This window comes from Canis lupus, chromosome 10 (assembly GCF_048164855.1).
Source record: "Canis lupus baileyi chromosome 10, mCanLup2.hap1, whole genome shotgun sequence".
Lineage (NCBI taxonomy): Eukaryota > Metazoa > Chordata > Mammalia > Carnivora > Canidae > Canis > Canis lupus.
In genome coordinates, this window is record NC_132847.1 from 41,352,443 (window position 1) to 41,372,001 (window position 19,559).

A 19,559-nucleotide genomic window follows, 5' to 3' on the forward strand; every position below is an offset into this window, starting at 1 on the left:
CTTATGATCTACTCTTATTGTTTCTACATTCTATTACTTGTTACCAAAAGGATAATGAGGAAAAAAGCACTTTTTTTTCCCCTGAAAATATCTCTGGTCAAAGTTATAGAAACTAACAAACTATAGGGTGGAGTTAACTAATAGAACATTTGTGCATTACTAAAATTTCCATTTTGCCCTTAAAAGCAGTTAGCCATATGTGAGGCAGCAGTACTCTTCAGGCAGAAAAGGGGGGCTATAGTAACGTAAGAAAAGAAATTATTATACCAAGGCAAAAAAAAAAAAAAATCTGTGACACATTTAGTCTATGAGCTTTAGTAAGAACTACAGTTTGTTTTGTTTTGTTTTTTAAAGATTTTATTTATTTATGCATGAGAGACACAGAATGAGAGAGAGAGGCAGAGACACAGGCAGAAAGAGAAGCAGACTCCATGCAGGGAGCCTGATATGGGACTCGATCCCAGGTCTCCAGGATCATGCCCTGGGCTGGAGGCAGCGCTAAACTGCTGAGCCACACAGGCTGCCCAGAACTACAGTTTAAAAAGTGCAAAGTCAAAACATTTTTTTCACTGAATACATACTAACGTAAATGAATACACTTGGGGAAACGGGGGCCTTAGAAAATTATTTCCATCCTTCACAACTATTTGTATTCACGGGGCTTCTGCAAATATATGTTTTTTTCTCTTGTTTCTTAAATTTGGTTCACTGTCGTGTCCACCCACTGCCTGGAATGACTGAGTCCTAATAAATGCACAGTGCAATATTTGTCTCTGAATGAATTAATTATCCTGAGCATTTTTTAAAGATTTATTATTTATTTATTTATTCATGATAGAGAGAGAGAGAGAAAGAGAGAGAGAGAGAGAGAGAGGCAGAGACACAGGCAGAGGGAGAGACAGGCTCCATGCAGGGAACCCGATGCGGGACTCGATCCCGGGACCCCAGGATCACACCCTGAGCCAAAGGCAGATGTTCAACCACTGAGCTACCCAAGTATACTGCATTTACTATATTATATATTAGGACCTAAAGGATGACAGAGCAACTATGTTACAGGCCCCCCCATCCCAATTCACACAGAGCTAACATACATGATTAAATTAAAACAAAAGGTGCCCTTCCACTTCCTGAACAGTTCTGTCCAAAAGCTATTAGGTAGGGCCAAGCAACATAAGCAGTGGCAGTGGAGGAGAAGGTGGTAATGTCAGGAAAGGCAACCATGCAGGGTCTCAGAGCCTCTAAGAAGGGGATGCTCCTTGAAGAAATGGCTGAATCTAGGGCGGAGACAAGCAAAATACCAAACAGGCCTAGAACATCTTCTTGTAGCAGAAAGTCAGGAAGTGTACAAACACTCATCAGAGCATATCAAAAAGACACAGAAACCAGACTGAAGTGGTTCCCATTGGCCAAATCAAGATAATTTAAGCATGAAAATAAATAATGATAGTAATGGAGTATAACTCAGAGAAAAAGATACATATCTATGAATCTGTTATGATATAATAAATATGAAAATAAACTGAAGCTTGAGGAGGAATGAGGTATTTACATTTTCTCAAAATACCTCCCAGTAAAATACTCATTAATTAAGAAGTGGGGGGGAGAGTAATTCACAGTGGAGGAGTCTGACCGACACCATCTGAATCACAGGACCAGAGTAACATCACAGTAGTGATGGGTATGGTACAGTGAAAATCCGAATCATGTGATGAGGTGCTATGAGCAGATTCCAGTATCACTTCTGTAATATTCCTGCCAGAAATGCAAAATCTGAATCTGGTCATGGGGAAATATCATACAAACCTAAATGGAGGGCCAGCTATCAGTAACTGACCCCAAATCTTCAAAAATTTCAAGTTCATGAAGTCAAGGATTATTCTTTGTTCACAGACACTAAAGAGACATGATACTCTGTTTCTAGACTAGATCTTTTTGCTACAAAAATAAAGGACGCGGGGATCCCTGGGTGGCGCAGCGGTTTGGCTCCTGCCTTTGGCCCAGGGCGCGATCCTGGAGACCCGGGATCGAATCCCACGTCGGGCTCCTGGTGCATGGAGCCTGCTTCTCCCTCTGCCTATGTCTCTGTCTCTCTCTCTCTCTCTGTGTGACTATCATAAATAAATAAAAATTAAAAAAAAATTTTTTTAAATAAATAAATAAATAAAGGACGCTAGCAGAACAACCTGCAAAATTTGAATGGGATCTGAGGAATAGAGGTTGGTACTGCATCAGTGTCAATTCCTGACTTCAACAGTTGCATTATGATTATAAAATAGAAGGAAATAAACAAAGTTTTTAAGGATATCGGAGCATCCCATGCTGGCAACTTACTCTCTGATGGTTCAGGAAAGAAAAGCTCTTTGTACTATATTTGCAACTTTTCTGCAAATTTGAGATTTCAAAATAAATGATTATAAATATATAATAGTGTTTGGAATGGCCTATGTATAGGAGACTAAGGGGCCCTTGGAAAGGCATCAAAATCAGAGGGTGTCCAAGAAGTATCCTCAGTTCATTTCACTACAATTGACTCTCTCTTCAAGGGACCATCTCATACTGAGAAGACCTAAATCACACCATATTCTTCTAAGAAGAATCTAGATACCATCCCAAAAGGAATCAAGGCTTCCTTACACAAAATAGATTTGTTAGCTAAATCAAGGCTTTCCTAAGGAAAGACAGAGTTTGCTTTCAAAAATTCCAAATGAGGTTCTATTTTAATCCCACATACTAAAGCAAGGAAAACAAACAAAAAACACACGTGGTCTGAAGTCCTCACATTTTCTTCTCAACTAAAACCAGTTGTTTCTGTTGAAGAAAAAGACTATAACCTTGTAATAAATATTCAAAGATGTATTTGGCAACAACCTATCTCTGGCTTATCTGGGAAAATCTGTTCCACTTGGTAGGATTTGTTGTAGAAACAAGACACTTTTATATACATTCAACTGGACCATCTAACGATCTACACAAAAGACCAGCTTTCCAGAAGAGAAAACATTTAGTTTTGGCCATCCTTGGTCTTCAGAAGCCCCTTGGGGACAGGGTCCAATAAAATAATCTCTGGGACCCCACTAAAAGAAGTGGATGACTTAAAGTACTATAATTTTTTTTCTCTTAAAAGCACACCAGAGTCGCCTGGTCTGATGGCTAGAAATATCTTTTCTTTCCTCCCCCATACCTACCCTCCCTGGCTCTCTTCTAACCTTTCTTTCTTTGCTCTTCTTTACTTTCTTTCCCTTCAGATACTGAGCTGGGTTATTCTGGTCCTCTGAGATGATGGGAATCTCTAATCCCCGAAAACTGGCCAAGGGTTTGGTAGAAAGAAAAAAAAAAAATCCAGCATTCATTCACTGCATACCCAGCATTAGCAGTAATCTTGGCACACGGTGGGTAATCAAAACATTTTAAAAGTACTTTTACTTCCTCTCTGGATAAGGCAAGTACAAGCTACAAAAAGAAAAATTTTTAAATTAGCTTCCTGGAAGGGAATTTTTATTTTTGTCTTATCTAACACCTATAACTACCTGGGTAGGAGGCGGGAGGGATGTAAGTAGAAGGCAAAAGGGATAGAGCAAGACTCAGGAAAGTCCTCTCAAATTTGATTTTCAGAAGCAAAAAACAGTTTTGTTCACGGAATTTCAATCTATGAAGCAAGAAGCAAAAGGATAAAAATCTCCTACCAGAAGTCTTCCAGAACTTGAAAATTTTCTTGGATTTCCTGAACCTGCCCTAGCTCTCCTAAATTCAAATTCTCTGAACCATTTTTGGGGTCATGTATTTTGATTTTAGAATGCGTACATGTGTGTGAGAGAGAGACAGACAGCCTGGATGACAGAGAGAATATCAAGAAGTCAAAAGAGTTTCCCCAAAAAAGAAGTGGCAAGCCAGCCACATTAAGCTGATTCTAATCAAGTATATTACCCTCTAACTTTGTAGTTTAAAAAAGAAAATCTTTTAGTTTGTAAACACTCAAAAATCACCACTACCCCATGACTTATTTGCATCTCTACTTTCAAAAATCTGGTAGATTACAAAGTTATTTTTTGATTGTATTATAGTATTTTTCATAAGTTTGTTAATGCCGAGAAAACCACTTCTAAAATCATGCATGTTCTTGCTCTTCAGCTGAAAAAAAAAAAAAAAATGACTCCATAAAGTTCTGCTTGCCTTTAATTGATAGAAATAAAAAATGTAACCATCCCCACAGAAAGGTTGATGCTGGCTTAACAAAGTTTGGGTGATGGGGAGCAGATCCCTATATATCATTTTCTCCACAAAAATTGGACTTCAGAAGCAAGAGAAATACAGAGAACTTTAGTCTATGAAGCAAGACATAAAAGAATAAAGTCTGCTGCCAGCCACAAGCGAGCTACTCCACTCTGGCAATTTATTTATTTTTTTTATAAATTTATTTTTTATTGATGTTCAATTTGCCAACATATAGAATAACACCCGGTGCTCATCTCATCAAGTGGCCCCCTCAGTGCCCATCACCTAGTCACCCCCACCCCCCGCCCACCTCCCCTAGTTTGTTTCCCAGAGTTAGGAGTGAGAAATATCAGGGAGGGAGACTGAACATGAGAGACTCCTAACACTCTGGCAATTTATTTATCCAACCTGTCTTCAGGAAGGAGATTCATGCAAGACTGCTCTAGTGACCCTAAGGTAACCAAGAGAAGTGGCCTTGGCGATTTGTTTTAATTTCTTGCCTCTTTTAATTGCATTTTTTAAAGGTTTTATTTATTTATTCATGAGAGACACAGAGAAAGAGAGAGAGAAAGAGGCAGAGACACAGGCAGAGGGAGAAGCAGGCTCCATGCAGGGAGCCCGATGTGGGATTTGATCCCGGGTCTCCAGGATCATGCCTTGGGCTGAAGGCGACCCTAAACCACCGAGCCGACCGGGGTGCCCTAATTGAATTTTCAAAAGAAAACTAATATTGCTCTGTATTACTGCAGAAAGAATATGGAAGAATAGTGAACAAAAACCCTGACTCATTTCTCCCTTGGTCAGTCATTTCAGTATTTGATACCTTAATTCACCCATCTGCAAAATGGGAAGCTAGATCTATTACATCAAGAATACCTTTAGCTCTAAAACATACATAATATGTAAATTACATTTACAAATGAGGAAACAGGCCAATAGGGATTACTAATTTGTCCAAAGCCACATAGCTACTAAATGCCAATGCCAATCTCTGAAAAAAGGTCTGTTTCATAAGAGAGTCTGCCCTTTTCACTGCTGGGCTATATTTTCTTCACCAAAAAGAGATCAGAATAGGTGTACAGAAAATCAAGCAGTGAGAAAGCTACTACATACTTCAATAATTCATATAGCTTTTAATTACCTTCAAGGCTGATTAACCCAGTACAGCATTTCTCTCTGTGCCTGTGAGACATACATAGCCTGTGTTGCTCTGCAGTGTAGAAACACATACATCATTTACCTCAATGCAGTTTCATTTAAAAAAAGTAAATCAGAAAAGATTTAACCACAACATGCTTTTTCAATTAAAAAGAAAAAAGAACTGAAGCCAAAATTGGGAGTATGTATATAAACCACAAAAATCCCCTCAGAAGAAGAATAAAAAAGAACAGGATTCAGATAAGATGATCCCAGGGGATGGGGGGTGGGGGGTGAGAAAGAAGAGAGAAGGAGGGAGGGAGGTACGGACGGAAGGAGGGAAAGAGAAGTTCAAAAAACTTGACCCTGAGAGAGGGGCATGATGGACAAAAGAAACAAAATCCTTCTTTATCAACAGGAGAAACAGAAATCTAAAAAGAAAAAATACAGAAGGGACATAGAGGAAATAAGATTTGACATGAACAAGTTCCAGCCTTAGCCCTGGGACCTACGTAAGGAGTCAAAGCAGAGGGACACGTGGGTGGCTCGGTGGTTGAGTGTCTGCTTTTGGCTCAGGTCATGGTCCTGGGATCCTGGGACTGAGTTCCACATCAGGCTCCCTGCATGGAGCATGCTTCTCCCTCTGCCTATGTCTCTGCCTCTCTCTGTCTCTCTCTCTCTCTCTCTCTCTCTCTCATGAATAAAATAAATAAAATCTTTAAAAAGGGGGAGGGGGAGTCAAAGCAGATAAAGTACATCTTAAAACTAGAATATGGTGAAAGGCTGCTTATTAATGGTGACTATTAAGATCTAGAATTTCCCTGTTCTGCAGTTCACGGATGCTCTCTTTACCAAAGCATTCAAAGGTCAAAATTACCTAAAAGAAAAATTCCACTTTATTTAATTTTTAACTTAAAAAAATAATATATCATGACCCATTGTGTGAAATTCCCAATAGCAGGGCCTATATTAAATAATTCAGCTAGTCTTCCAGTTTTTGTAGGTATGTTCTTTCAAAGGGTTAGCCCGGTCTCACTGACATTTGAAACCCCTGATTTAGCACAATGGTCTTATCAAAAGTCCTCTTGCTTCCTATGCTTAAAGCAGACCTTTATAGATATCTATGGATGTTGCACAATAGTGTCATAAGTTGAAAACACAAAGCAGAATGACAGAACAAGAGGTGAGGCTAAACCTTTGAAAGGACATAGCTATTAAAAACTGGAATGTTCTTTTTTTTTTAATTTAAATTCAAGTTAGTTAACAGTGTATTATTAGTTAAAACTGGAATATTCTGGTAACAAAATTGATAAAGTTGTATTTATTATTTCCCCCAGACATTCCTGTCCAGACTATCTGAGATAAGATAGTTTTAACATCAAAATCAACTTTGTCTGAAACTATAAAGAGTGCCATTCCTATAAATGGTGGTTTACATGGTCCCCTACACAGATGCTTGGCCAGTGGGAAGAAGGCAAGCTGATATCCCGCTATGCTATGCTAGCTATGCCATGTTCCTTGGGGTAAGGCTTCATAGGGCAGGGAGAGGTGTAGTATTCATTTCTAATTTTCCCAATGACACTATAGATACCAACCGTATGGGTAGACTTGTCTATATAACCCATCCAAATGTATCTCTTGAATCACCAAGAGTTAGTGTTAAGACCAAAGTTTATAAAGTTAACTAGGTTTTAATTATATTCCATTTTTACTCAAGTTTATTATATTCCATTTTTATTTTGAAAGGACCACTTTGTTTTGTGGATAGGGCATCCTTATATTACTCAATCTTTCCATTAATAAAGCCTTTTATATTTAACCATTTTGCACTACCACAGTCTACATTCTAAGGACACATTCCATATAAAGGCACATTCCAAAATCTACACCTACCATTATTAAAATACAAACTTATCCAAATAACAGATCTAACATGGCCCATCCAGTTATAAAAACACTAGGCCATCGTATTTCCGTGAGAGCCATCAGAGATTTAAGGAGAAAACAAAAATATAGAACACCTTACTGGAACTTCTTAAGAAACAACTGAAATCTTTACATCAATCCTCTGAGGTGTGAGAACATTTTTGAACAAAAATAAAGTCATAGAGTTTAAAACATGAAACTTATGTGTAATACATTAAGTACAAATACAAACATCCTGTGAGATCTCATCTACAGGAGAAATACAATGGTGACAGTTACCGAAGGGATTAAAACAATGTATTTTCTTTCTTCTGCTTCTCTAGAAAGTCTACATTTGGGGATCCCTGGGTGGCGCAGCGGTTTGGTGCTTGCCTTTGGCCCAGGGCGCGATCCTGGAGACCCGGGATCGAATCCCACATCGGGCTCTCGGTGCATGGAGCCTGCTTCTCCCTCTGCCTATGTCTCTGCCTCTCTCTCTCTCTCTCCCTCTCTCTGTGACTATCATAAATAAATTTTTTAAAAAAATGAAAGTCTACATTTTTCTAAAATTAGCACATATTTATTTTAAAAACAAGTAAAAAGTCAGATTTCTTCTTGGGGCTAAAACATGTTCTTTCCAGCAGAACACCATTATTATGTCAAAGTCTTAGAATAGAAGTCTTTTATTTTCACCTTTCTAGGTAACAAAAACTATGATTTAAACCAAAGCCTAATAAAAACCTGCAGGAAAAAAAGAGGTCGTTTCAATACATAAAACAATTGCTTGCTGACTGGCTAACTACGTTCCACATTTTATTTAATATCTCATTGGGAGGGAAAAAATAATCTCATTGGGAGGAAGGGGATATTATGCTTATTTTAGATTTACACCAACCTAAAGTCCAAGGTAAATTAGCAGTAGATCGGAGAATTGAATTTGTGCCTTCAGATTTCAAATCAAACATTGTTTCTATCACACCATGGCTATGTCCCTTGTGGTGACAAGGGTTATTATATTAAACTACCTACCATTTATCCTTACTCCTCAGAAAGGAAACACAAATATCTATTTCAAGAGTCTCAGACATTTATTTTTTTAAACTGCTACTGTCAGATCCCACCACTGTCAGTTTTTTTTTTATAATTTATGTGACAACAAAAATACAACAAATAAAATGAAATAAAACATTAATAGCTTCTCTTCTCTACCTCCATCACAAAAATTATTTTTACTTAATATGAGCCAAAACAATATCCAGTAAGACAGTCAAGGTGGAAGGCTGCTCTCATAAAGCAGTTCCTTTACTAAAATGCTAGAACGCAACAGATCCAGATATATTAGATAAGCTTTGTAAGCAGCTTTAAAACAAGCACATAATGAATTACCTGCACCAAGAGGGAAAAACTGAACCACAGTTTTAAATTATAATATGTATTTGAAAAGAGAAAGAATTGTTCATTTTTAAATTTGAAAATCTCCAAGATTCATATGCTCCCCCCCGCCCTTTTTCTATTCATTTCTTATTTTCTTGGCTTTTTGTGCACTGGGGGATGGAAATTAGGGGTAGGCTTATGTGTTGCTTTTCTTTCAAATATCACAGTATTTCCTTTCAAGACTAAATTAAGGCTCCTCCATATAGTCCACTAAACTGCCTCTCCTGGGAGGTCTGCCGAAAGAAACGTGGCACGCCCTCCAACACCGAGAGTTTAAACACTCAACAGAATTTTCCCTGGTACACATTCAGGCACATCTACCTGTTTTTCTTTTCTATTTAGCCCTTGTTCAATTTATGCAGTAAGCAAATCTGAGCTGTGGAATGAGTGAAAAGCGTACCTCGCTTTTTTCCCTCCTTACTGAAAACGTAAGTAGGTAATTAGGAAAGAAGGAACAAATGAAGGCAGGCAAATTGTTTTAGACCACAGCTATTCTTTGGTGCATATTTTCAAAAATCCCTAATGTCCTGCTATTAACTTCCGTACTTTGGGTGAAATTAAACCATAAAGCCATTAAATATGCTGAGTGACATAACTTTCTACTATGACTATGCTTTCCCTAAAAATTTATGAGATCAATGTTACATTTGGAATTAAGCCTCACAACTTTGACATTCTATTTATCATTTATATATATGCTCTACGTTCATGATTTAATTTTCTAGGCTCGGGGGGGGGGGGTAGCATTGGGGGTGTAGGTAGGAGGAATAGAGAAAAAAATAGTATATGTGACAGAAAATTAACCCCACCTCTGACAAACAACCAAATAAATGAAGCAGCCTGCTTGATCCTACATTTATTTAAATAAATCGCCTTTTATTGATACTGGTGAAAAACACCAGCATCCTTTTATCTTTTGGGCAGGTAATTACAAGATGATATATATCAGGAAGTAACAAGAAGGCACACTTGCCCCAAAACAAATATCCAAAAATTGAATGAAGCTGTCCAGCAACAGCCACTAAAATAATCTTCCATGTATTATTTTCTTTGAGTCATTTTAAAAATAAGCAGCCAGCTATCCATCCTCTGGGCACTACTGTGATGAGTTTGCCACAAAAGCCACTTATATTTTTAGAAGCCCAAGTCTTGACAAATCAGTTCCTAAGAACATAATTTGTTGCACGTTGAAGAAAGCCTGAAAACACGGACCTCGGTTAAAGAGGCTTCCATATTTTGTTGTAACCTTTCCAAATGCAAGTATGTGGGAAGAATACCCATAAATTTAAGCTGAAACTGAAACACTTAGAATATTTCCAATTTAAAATACATTAAAATGTGGTCTTCAAAAGGAAACGAAAATAGCTTTTAAACATATGAAAAGATGCTCATCATCATTCATAAGAGAAATCTGAATTAAAAATTAGATATTTTTCACTCATCATTTGGGGGGGAACGTTTAGTAAATCACCATGTGGAGAAATAGGTACTCTCTCACACACATTGTTGATGCAAGCACAGAGTAGTATAACCTCTTTGACAGGCAATTTGTAAATGTCCATCAAAATTCAAATTCCACTTTGCCTCGGAGCCATGATTTTACTCCTAGGAATTTATCCTACAGATATACTCATCCATGTGCACAAAGAACTAGGCAAAAGGTTATTCACTACAGCTTTGCTGGTGGCCTGAAAGACGACTCACTGTATGTCATTTTGTATTATGTGTGTATTTACCTATTAAAAAAAAAGTAAAGGGGGGGGAGAATGTATCTACACTGTTTAGAAATTAGAAGTGTTCTAAATTCCCCTACAAAAGGAAATACTAAACAGCCCAAGACAAGATTCATTCCAGAGCCCTGCAATAAAATGCTACGTTCATGGCTTGCACAGCTGCATTAGTGAAAGCTCCTTATCATGAGATCCCTTTGGTCCTTTAATAACCAAAACCCCTTGGTGGGGGTCTGCTGTGGACTTGAATTCCACTTCACAATAAGCAGTGTTTCAAAAAGATTCCAATTTATTCCTTGCAAAAACATATCCTATATAAATGTAACTGTCACTCTGAGAAGCAGGACTGCATTATGCTGCAGACTTAACACAGACGGTAAGCATGTTCCCCATGTCTTCTCCAGCAAAGCCTGCCAAATGGGCGTCTGAAATGTCCTATTGAAACAGGTGGTGTCTGAACAGAATTGGATTTCTGCCTATAGAAACCCTAGTTTTAACAACTGCTGTGGTTAGTTTTAATTTTCAGTCCTCAAAATTAACTGCTTGCCAGTGATTCAGAAATAGACTGAACAACATGTTTAGACTTTGGCCTGTTTAATTGAGGAAAGCAAGCAAGAAAAAAAAAAAAATCTACCAGTATCCTACCACCATTCCATAAAGAACAACAGAACCACAGCAGACCATTTGATTTCCAGGCCAAAAACAGGGGAGCAGCTGTAACATAAACTCGATTCTCCAAAGATACTTGTCCCTTTTGTGCTTTCTTCACAGGAACATAAGGATACAACTACCGTGCTGAACATACAACTTAGGAAATCTTGTAAGGGTTTTAAGAAGCCTTTATTTGTCTGCTAGAAATTTAGAATCAAGAACAATGATAAGAACTCATAATTTTTCTAATGAAAACTTACATCTTAAAAAAATGTATTCTGAACAGATCTTTGTTTTACTTTATACAAACAAAATACAAGCTGCCAGAATTAAACTCCTTGAAGAGAGATACCATGGGCTAATATTCTTTAAATCGAACACAGGTCTACCAATGTGCTAGTCACACTAACTAGTAGTAAAGATGTCTTCCTATCACTAACTCTAGAATGGCTCACACTACATAGCAAACCTTTTTCACTGTACCTTTAAGTGTTTGACATACACGTGGCTAAAGATCTGTTGATTTTCTAAACTAACAAAGGAATACAAACCAAAGGGCTGGGTTATCTGCTAAGTGCCACACACCATGTTTGGATATTACCAATAAGGAAAAAACAATCCCATCCACTCCACAGATAAACAGATTCAAAGAGATGTAATAATTTTCTTCAGCGAGAAGATGACAAAGATGAGCTTTTACTTAAGTCTGCCTGACTGCAAAACTTCTTCCATTGTATCACACTCCCTCCCCACAGAAAACCCCAGAGAGGTGAGTTAGTGGAACATGATGACTTTCAGTTATATGACATACACTATCTATATGTTTACTTTGCCAATACCCAAAAGAAAAACTCATCCTCTTTCAATCAAATGTAATGGACGTTAAGCTCTTCAATTTTTCAGTAGGACTGAACTCTAGCTAGTAAGAAGGTGATTGAGTAAATAAAGACAAAAACATCTACTGTGATCATAAACCCTTAAAAAAAATTCCTGACATTCTACAAAGCATTTTGAAAAATCACTCAAAAGGAATTCATCAGTTCATTTATAAAAAAAGAACAAGTAGAAATATCTCAGTGGAATTCAGAGGTGCTTGTATATTTGGTCCTTTTGCTTAAAATCCAAGAAGAAATATATTATATCAAGTCCTACCCTCAAAAGTTTATTGCTCACTGTCCTCTACCCCTCCTACCAAACAACAAATAAATTAAGATCTCAAAATAAATGCAATCTCTTAGGAGCCTTCAGGTTGTTGTTTTCCATTTCCTGACCCCTACCTTCTGTCTTTTACCTAAGGCCTGACAGGGGCTAGCTCCTAAACCAGTTCTACAATTTCCCTAGCAGTGTCAATGAGGTTCCTCATTCAGAGGAAACTACCTTTAAGGTCTTGTAAATGAAATCATTCTGTATTCCAACATTCTCAGAAAACAATGCTTAATTACAAATGTGTTCTTCCCTCAAAAGTTTTTCTTTTCTAAGCAAAATATCCTAAGTATATATTAGGGACTGATTCAACAGAAGAACACAGGGTACATTTCTTTTTTTTTTTTTTTTAAGATTTTATTTATTTATGTGTGTGAGAGAGAGAGAGAGAGAGAGAGAGAGAGAGAGGCAGAGGGAGAAGCAGGCTCCATGAAGGGAGCCCGATGCAGGACTCAATCCCGGGTCTCCAGGATCACACCCTGGGCCTAAGGCAGACGCTCAACCACTGAGCCACCCAGGGATCCCCAGGGTACATTTCTTTGAGACTATTTAAAAATGAGTTGCAACATTAAAAAAAAAAAAAAAAAAGGAAGAAGAAGAAATAATAATAATAATAGAGTGCAAAAAGAGAGAATCTTATGGACCAAAAAATGTCATGTAGTTATTGGTTTATAGATTTTGAAGTAGAAAAAAAATCTATAAGTTTTCAAGATTCTTCTGGCAAAAAAGCTCTTTGAAGCCATTTTCTTCTAAGAGTTAAAAGCATTTTTCTAAGATGCTACTAGCTTAAAAACAACCTTTCTGATCTCTCAAAAAGCCAAGTTCAACTTTTAATAGTGTTATGTACTTTTGGTTAAAAAGTTAGGAGAAGGAACCATAGCCAAAACAGTAAGTTTACTCCACTCATGCCTCAAGCTATAATGATTTCCCATGGTACATAAGGATAAGGGATTGAGTTTTGCCTATAAAGGTAGAATGTATATATCTATATCACACATGTCTAATGTCTAAGTATAAGAAACACAACACCCCTCTCTCACCCTAAAACCCAGGGAAAAAAATGGTTATCTGAAGAGACACAGTCATGAACAGGATTTCTAATAAACATCAAAACAGAGGCAACAAAAGCAAAAACAAACAAGTAGAACTACATCAAACTAAAAAGCTCTGCAAAGTAAGGGAAATCAGTAACAAAATGAAAAAGGCAACTTATAGAAGAAAATATTTGCAAATCAATATTGGCAAATCAAAATATATAAAGAATCCGTACACCTTAATAGCAGAAACTACAATCCAATTTACAAATCTGCCTAAGATACACAGATGGCCAACAGGTACATAAAAAGGTGCTCAACATCACTAATCATTAGGGAAATGCAAATCAAAATCACAATGAGATATCACCTCACACTTGTTGGAAAGGCTATAATCAAAAAGATAAGAAATTGTAAGTATTGGAGAGGATATGGAGAAAATAGAATCCTTAATGCACTATTGGTGGGACTGTACACTGGTGCATCCACTATGGAAAATAATATAGAGGTTTTTCAAAAAATTAAAAATAGAACTACCATAGGGTCCAGCAATCCCATGTGTGTGTTTGTGTGTGTGTGTATACAAAGGAAATAAAAACAGAATATTGAAAAAATATCTGTGCTTCTATGTCCACTGCAGCATTATTTACAATAGCCAACATCTGGAAACAGATTCTAAGTGAATGAATACAATAACAGAGTAGTATTCAACTATGAAAAACAAGGACATCATGCCATTTGTGACAACATTGATGAAACTCGAAGGCATTAAGTTAATGAGTCAGAGAAAGATAGATACTGTATGATATCACTTATACATGGAATTTTTAAAAGCTGAACTCCTAGAAAAAGAGGCTAGAATGGTAGCTACCAGATGCTAGAGGTGGGGGAAGAAGAGGAAATGCAGGTCCAATAATTCAAATGTCTAGTTGTAAGAGGAGTAAGTTTTGGAGATCTAATGGAAAGAATGCCAATTATAATTAATACTACTGAATTGTATATTTCAAAATTGCTAAGAGAGTAGATCTTAAATGTTTTCACCAAAAAAAGAAATGGTAATTATGTAATGTGATGGAGATGTTAGCTAAAGATATGGTGGTGATCATTCTGCAACAGACAAATGTATCAAATCAATACACTGTATGTCTTAAACTTATGCAATGTTGTATGTATGTCAATTATGTTAATAAAGCTTAAAAGAAAGATTTCTAATAAAATAAAAAACTCATAATTTAGTAACACCATGACAGGCTGCATTAATATCAACACAATGATAAATATTTACACATCAGGTAGAAACAATACAAGGTAGCCAAAAATCTAAGTAAGCCAAAAAAAAAAAAAATATATATATATATATATTTATTAGGCTACAGATTCCCACATTTCCATCAAAGACTCACTGTCCCCATACTAACTGGATCTATAGGATTACTATTATTTCAAACACATTTTTAAATTTTAACAACAAAATTTACTGGAATCAGTCTCTTAAAGAATTTGTTAAAAACTGGTTTGCCTGAATATTTCACATTTCAACTTATTTTAGAGGTGCCAAGACACAATCTAAGTCTAATAGGAAAAAAAATCTACAGGCTTCAAACAGCACTTAAAGAAATACAAAGAAGGAAAGTCAAGGAGGACAGTTCTGAGATAAAGGCTGAGAAAAGGAAGACAGAAATCTACTGGAGACCTTATCAGGATGTAGCGCTGCACTCTGCTGCATTATCACTGACCTGTAACCTCTCCTCTAGCTCATGAGCAAGCCTTGAGTACTCTGGGACTAAGTGATGCTTTAAAAAGTTCTTGTGTCATATTTACTCTTTCCTAGGACTCTTATCAGAAGCCTGATGTACTCAAGTTCCAGAATCGACAGGGTCCAATCACCCACCTAATTACATATCCGAGAGGAATAATGAGAAGCATAAAATGCCACCCATCATAAAAAAGAAAATAATAGGAATCAGGATTTAAAATGGACCAGCTCATTTTTTTGATCAAAGTATAGTTGACATACATCGTGTTATTTCCAGGTGTACAACATAGTGATTTGACAGCTATATACATTATGAAATGCTCACCATAGTTAAGTGTAGTCACCATCTGTTACCATACAAAATTATTACAATTTTACTGGCTAAATTCCCTATGCTATATTTTCATACCCATGCCTTATTTATCTTATAACTAGAAGTCTGTACCTCTTAATCCCCTTCACATTCTTTACCAGTCCTCCCCTCTGGCAACCACTAGTTTATTCTCTGTATTTCCAAGTCTGTTTCTGGTTTTTTGTTTTGTTTTATTTTTTTGTTGTTGTTGGGTTGTTTATTTAGCTTGTTTCTAGATTTTACACGTAAATAAAATCATGGTATTTGTCTTTCTCTGTCTGACTTACTTCACTTAGCACAATATCCACCTTCTAGGTCCCTCCATGTTGTCATGAATGGCAAGATTTCATTCTTTCTTTATTGCTGAGTAATATCCCATTATGTATATATACCACATCTTATTTATCCATTCATTTACCAATGGACACTTAGGTTGCTTCCAAATCTTGGCTATTGTAAATAATGCTGCAATAAACATAAGGGTTCATATATCTTTTCAAACTAGTGTCGTCATTTTCTTTGGGTAGATACCCAGAAATGGACCTCATTTTTAAGGCTATAGCCACAAGCAAATTGCATCATCACAGTGTTCTTTATAACCATAAAGAAAAGAGAATAGGTTTAAAAAAAACAAAAACAAAAACAAAAAAAAAACACTTCCTTAATAAATATACAATAAATCTCGAATTTTAAAATGAGTTGTGTTACAAGGGTACCAGGATGGTTCAGTCAGTTACACATCTGACTCTTGATTTCAACTCAGGTAATGATCTCAGAGTCTTGAGATTGAGCCCTGCGTTGGGCTCTCTGCTCTGCGGGGAGTCGGCTTCTCCCTCTGCTCCTTCCTTACCCACTCATACTCGCATGCACTCTCTCTCTCTTTCTCTTTTTCCGCCTTTCTTTCTCAAATAAATAATAAAACCTTTAAAAAATGTTTAAAGAAATTCATCTTTTACCTACACATAATTCAAACAAAAATGTATATTTAAATTACCCAAGTCTATCATATGAATGACTGTACTTTTTCTATTAATTTTTCCCAAGAAAATCTGGACAATGGTCTCTTTTATTTAACTTTAAACATGACTTTCAGTTTTACCTAAGAGTTTCTATAAATCGATAAGATAAACTTCAGACATTTTTCTTTACTTAATTGAGGTAAGTTTATTATCTTTGGCTTTTTGCTAAAATAGATTTGAACTGCACAGACTATCAAACTATTCTAACCAACAGTGTAATTTCAGATTCATACCTACTTAAAATATTCGTGTTTACTTACCTCTTCATCCCAAACCAGGAGCCCACAGCTTAAGTTACTAAAGTCCTTCCTCTCTTTTACCTCTCTCAAAACATGCATATACTTCTCAACAAATTAGCAACTAGATTTTGATATGAAGGCTTTTCACAGGCAGTGCCACTTACCCCTCCTGCCTTCAGCAACTTTCTTCTAAACTCCTCAGTGGGGTTGTTGAAAGTTAGCTTTTCACAGCGGAGGTGATTCACTGGTGGATGGCCTTCAAGATGCAAGAATAAGTCATAATCAAAGCGGACTTTCTTAGGTTCTTCCTAGAGATTAAAAAAAAAAAAATTAAGAGAGAAAAGAGAGAGTTAAGATATATAAACTTTAAAAGCAAAGTTTTATGTTTCCTAAGGAACAAAAAAGACCCAGATATCCAACAGCTATAGTGTCAAAGTCCTGGAAGAAGAAAATTATCATGGAATTATCTACAAAGCCAAATGGAAATACCTGATGAATCAGTCTATTTTCTAAAAGAATAAAGTCATCGTTTTTCCTGCAGTATCTCAAGTGGTATAGCACCACCAACACAGCCACCCAACTAGAAATCTAAGATAGCCCTGAAGCCACTTCCTTCCCTTCCCACTCTACCCCCTACACCCATCATCGACAACTGCCATTTTCTCGGCTAAACATTTCTCAAACCAACCCTCTAATCTATATTCTTAATCACTGCCCAAACTACAATAAACTCCTCCCTCCAGTAAGTCTTTCAACTTCAGGAGAGGGCAGCCTGGGTGGCTCAGTGATTTAGCACCGCCTTCAGCCCAGGGCATGATCCTGGAGACCCGGGATCGAGTCCCACGTCGGGATCCCTGTATGGAGCCTGCTTCTCCATCTGTCTGTGTTGCTGCCTCTCTCTCTCTTTCTGTGTCTCTCATGAATAAATGAATTTTTTTTTTTTTAAAAAAAGAACTCATTTAAAAAAAATTCAGGACAGATTTATCTTCAATTCCTCCTTCATTGAGTACTCAAAATTATCTATATGAAGCAAAAATCTAGCCATTTCACAGCTCGATTAAAATTTCAAAAGCTTCCGATTGCCATTAGGATAAAAATCAAAGCTCACCTGAATGCCTCATAATGGCTTTCAGAACCGGGCTCTTGGCTCTTTATCCCACCACACTGCTTCCACCTATCTTATGGTTTGGGCAATAGGCTGTTGGTTGTTCCTGGTATTTACTCTGTCCTAGGCTAACTTTGGGTTTCACCCTTGCTTTACATTACCACCCTCATTACCCACCTCCATTCCTCCACCTTTGTCACCTGGATAAATTATACTCTTCCTTCTCTGTTCAGGGTTCACTGAGGGACAGATTCCTGGAACTCCACTCCCAACTTCCCATTGCCTCTCTTCTGCTCTGTGAGCAACTCTCTCCCCCTTGTCATATCTTTGGGTAACCGTCCTATCATCTCCCTTTATCCTGCTTAATCATAAGATTCTTGAAAGTAGAAACAATGATGGAATCATCACTGTACCCTTGACAACTAGTTTAGCACCTGTGCATAGCAGAAATGCAGTAAATATCTGTGAAATGAACTAGGAAGATGAAATAGCATTAGATCCATGAGAACACAATCATCAGAATTTCACAATACTCCAGTTCTACTCTTGAGACAATACTTAAGTTAGCTAAACACTTAAACCTCTCTACATACTGATTCTTAAGTATCCCAGGTGCAATGAAAACTAAGGATAATAGCAATAACTAATAGGAATGTTAACAGTTATTTAATTCTCATAGCTTGCCTCTAGGTCACCAGTGAGCCCTGCTTTGCAGATATGGAAATTAAAGCACTAGAATTTGTTACATTACTTTATATAAAAAATGCCTTTAATGTTACAAATATTAACCATCTCTTTGAAGTGTTAACAATTTTTTTCATTTGTCACTAGCTTGGCCACTATGATGATCTTTAACAGCTTTACTGAGAAATAAGTCACATGCCATAAAATCCACCCTTTTAAAATATGCAATTTAGAGGTTCTTAGTATATTCACAGAATTAGGAAATCATTACCACCTATTTTTAGAACTTTCTCATCATTCCAGAAATAAAACTCAAATACATTAGTAGTCATTTCCCTTCCCCTAGATTCTGCATCACCTTGTACCACTAATCTATTTCTGTTTCTCTAAAGTTGCCTATCCTGTGGAGTTGACATTTCATACAAATATATGAACATATATAAAATATAAACACAATATGTAATCCTTTACGACTGTTGTCTTTCATCTGGCATGATGGTTCCAGGGTTCATACATGCTGTAATATATCAGTAGTTAGTTCCTTTTTATGGCTCAATACTAATCCATTGTATGGGTATACCAGTTTTGTTTATCCACTTATTGGTAGATAGACATATGTATGTTTTCTTTTGGGCCACTGTGAATAGTGCTGGTATGAACATTTATGTATAAGTTTTTATACAGATACATATTTTCATTTCTCTTGGGTATACACTTGTGGGTAGAATTTCTGAGTCATATGGTAAGTCCATGTTTAACATTTTTACAAACTACCTTACTGTTTTCCAGAGTGACTGCACCATTTTAAAATCTCAATAGCAATGTATGAGGTATTCATGTTTTTTAATATATAACATATTCAAATTTTATACAGTCAAATAAAGCAATGTTTTTCTTTAAAAAAAACATTTGTGGGGCACCTGGTGGCTAGCCAGTTAAGCATCTGACTCTTGATTTCAGCTCAGCTCATGATCTCAGGGTCATGAGATTGAGCCCTATGTGGCATTCCACACTAAGTGAGGAACCATCTTGGGATTTTTCTCTCTCCTTCTGCCCCCACCCCCTTAATTCACTTCTCTAAAAAAATTTTTTTAT

The 19,559-nt window shown here is 36.7% G+C and overlaps 1 protein-coding gene across 2 annotated transcripts in view; it reads right to left on the minus strand.

The window, feature by feature from the left end:
- MLLT3 (MLLT3 super elongation complex subunit) overlaps nucleotides 1–19,559 on the minus strand; it is a 277,556-nt gene that overhangs the window by 94,263 nt on the left and 163,734 nt on the right. For both annotated transcript variants that reach the window (XM_072841509.1, XM_072841510.1), the window contains exon 4: nucleotides 16,840–16,983. In XM_072841509.1, coding sequence (XP_072697610.1) covers nucleotides 16,840–16,983 — 144 coding nt within the window. The remainder of the gene's footprint in view (nucleotides 1–16,839; nucleotides 16,984–19,559) is intronic.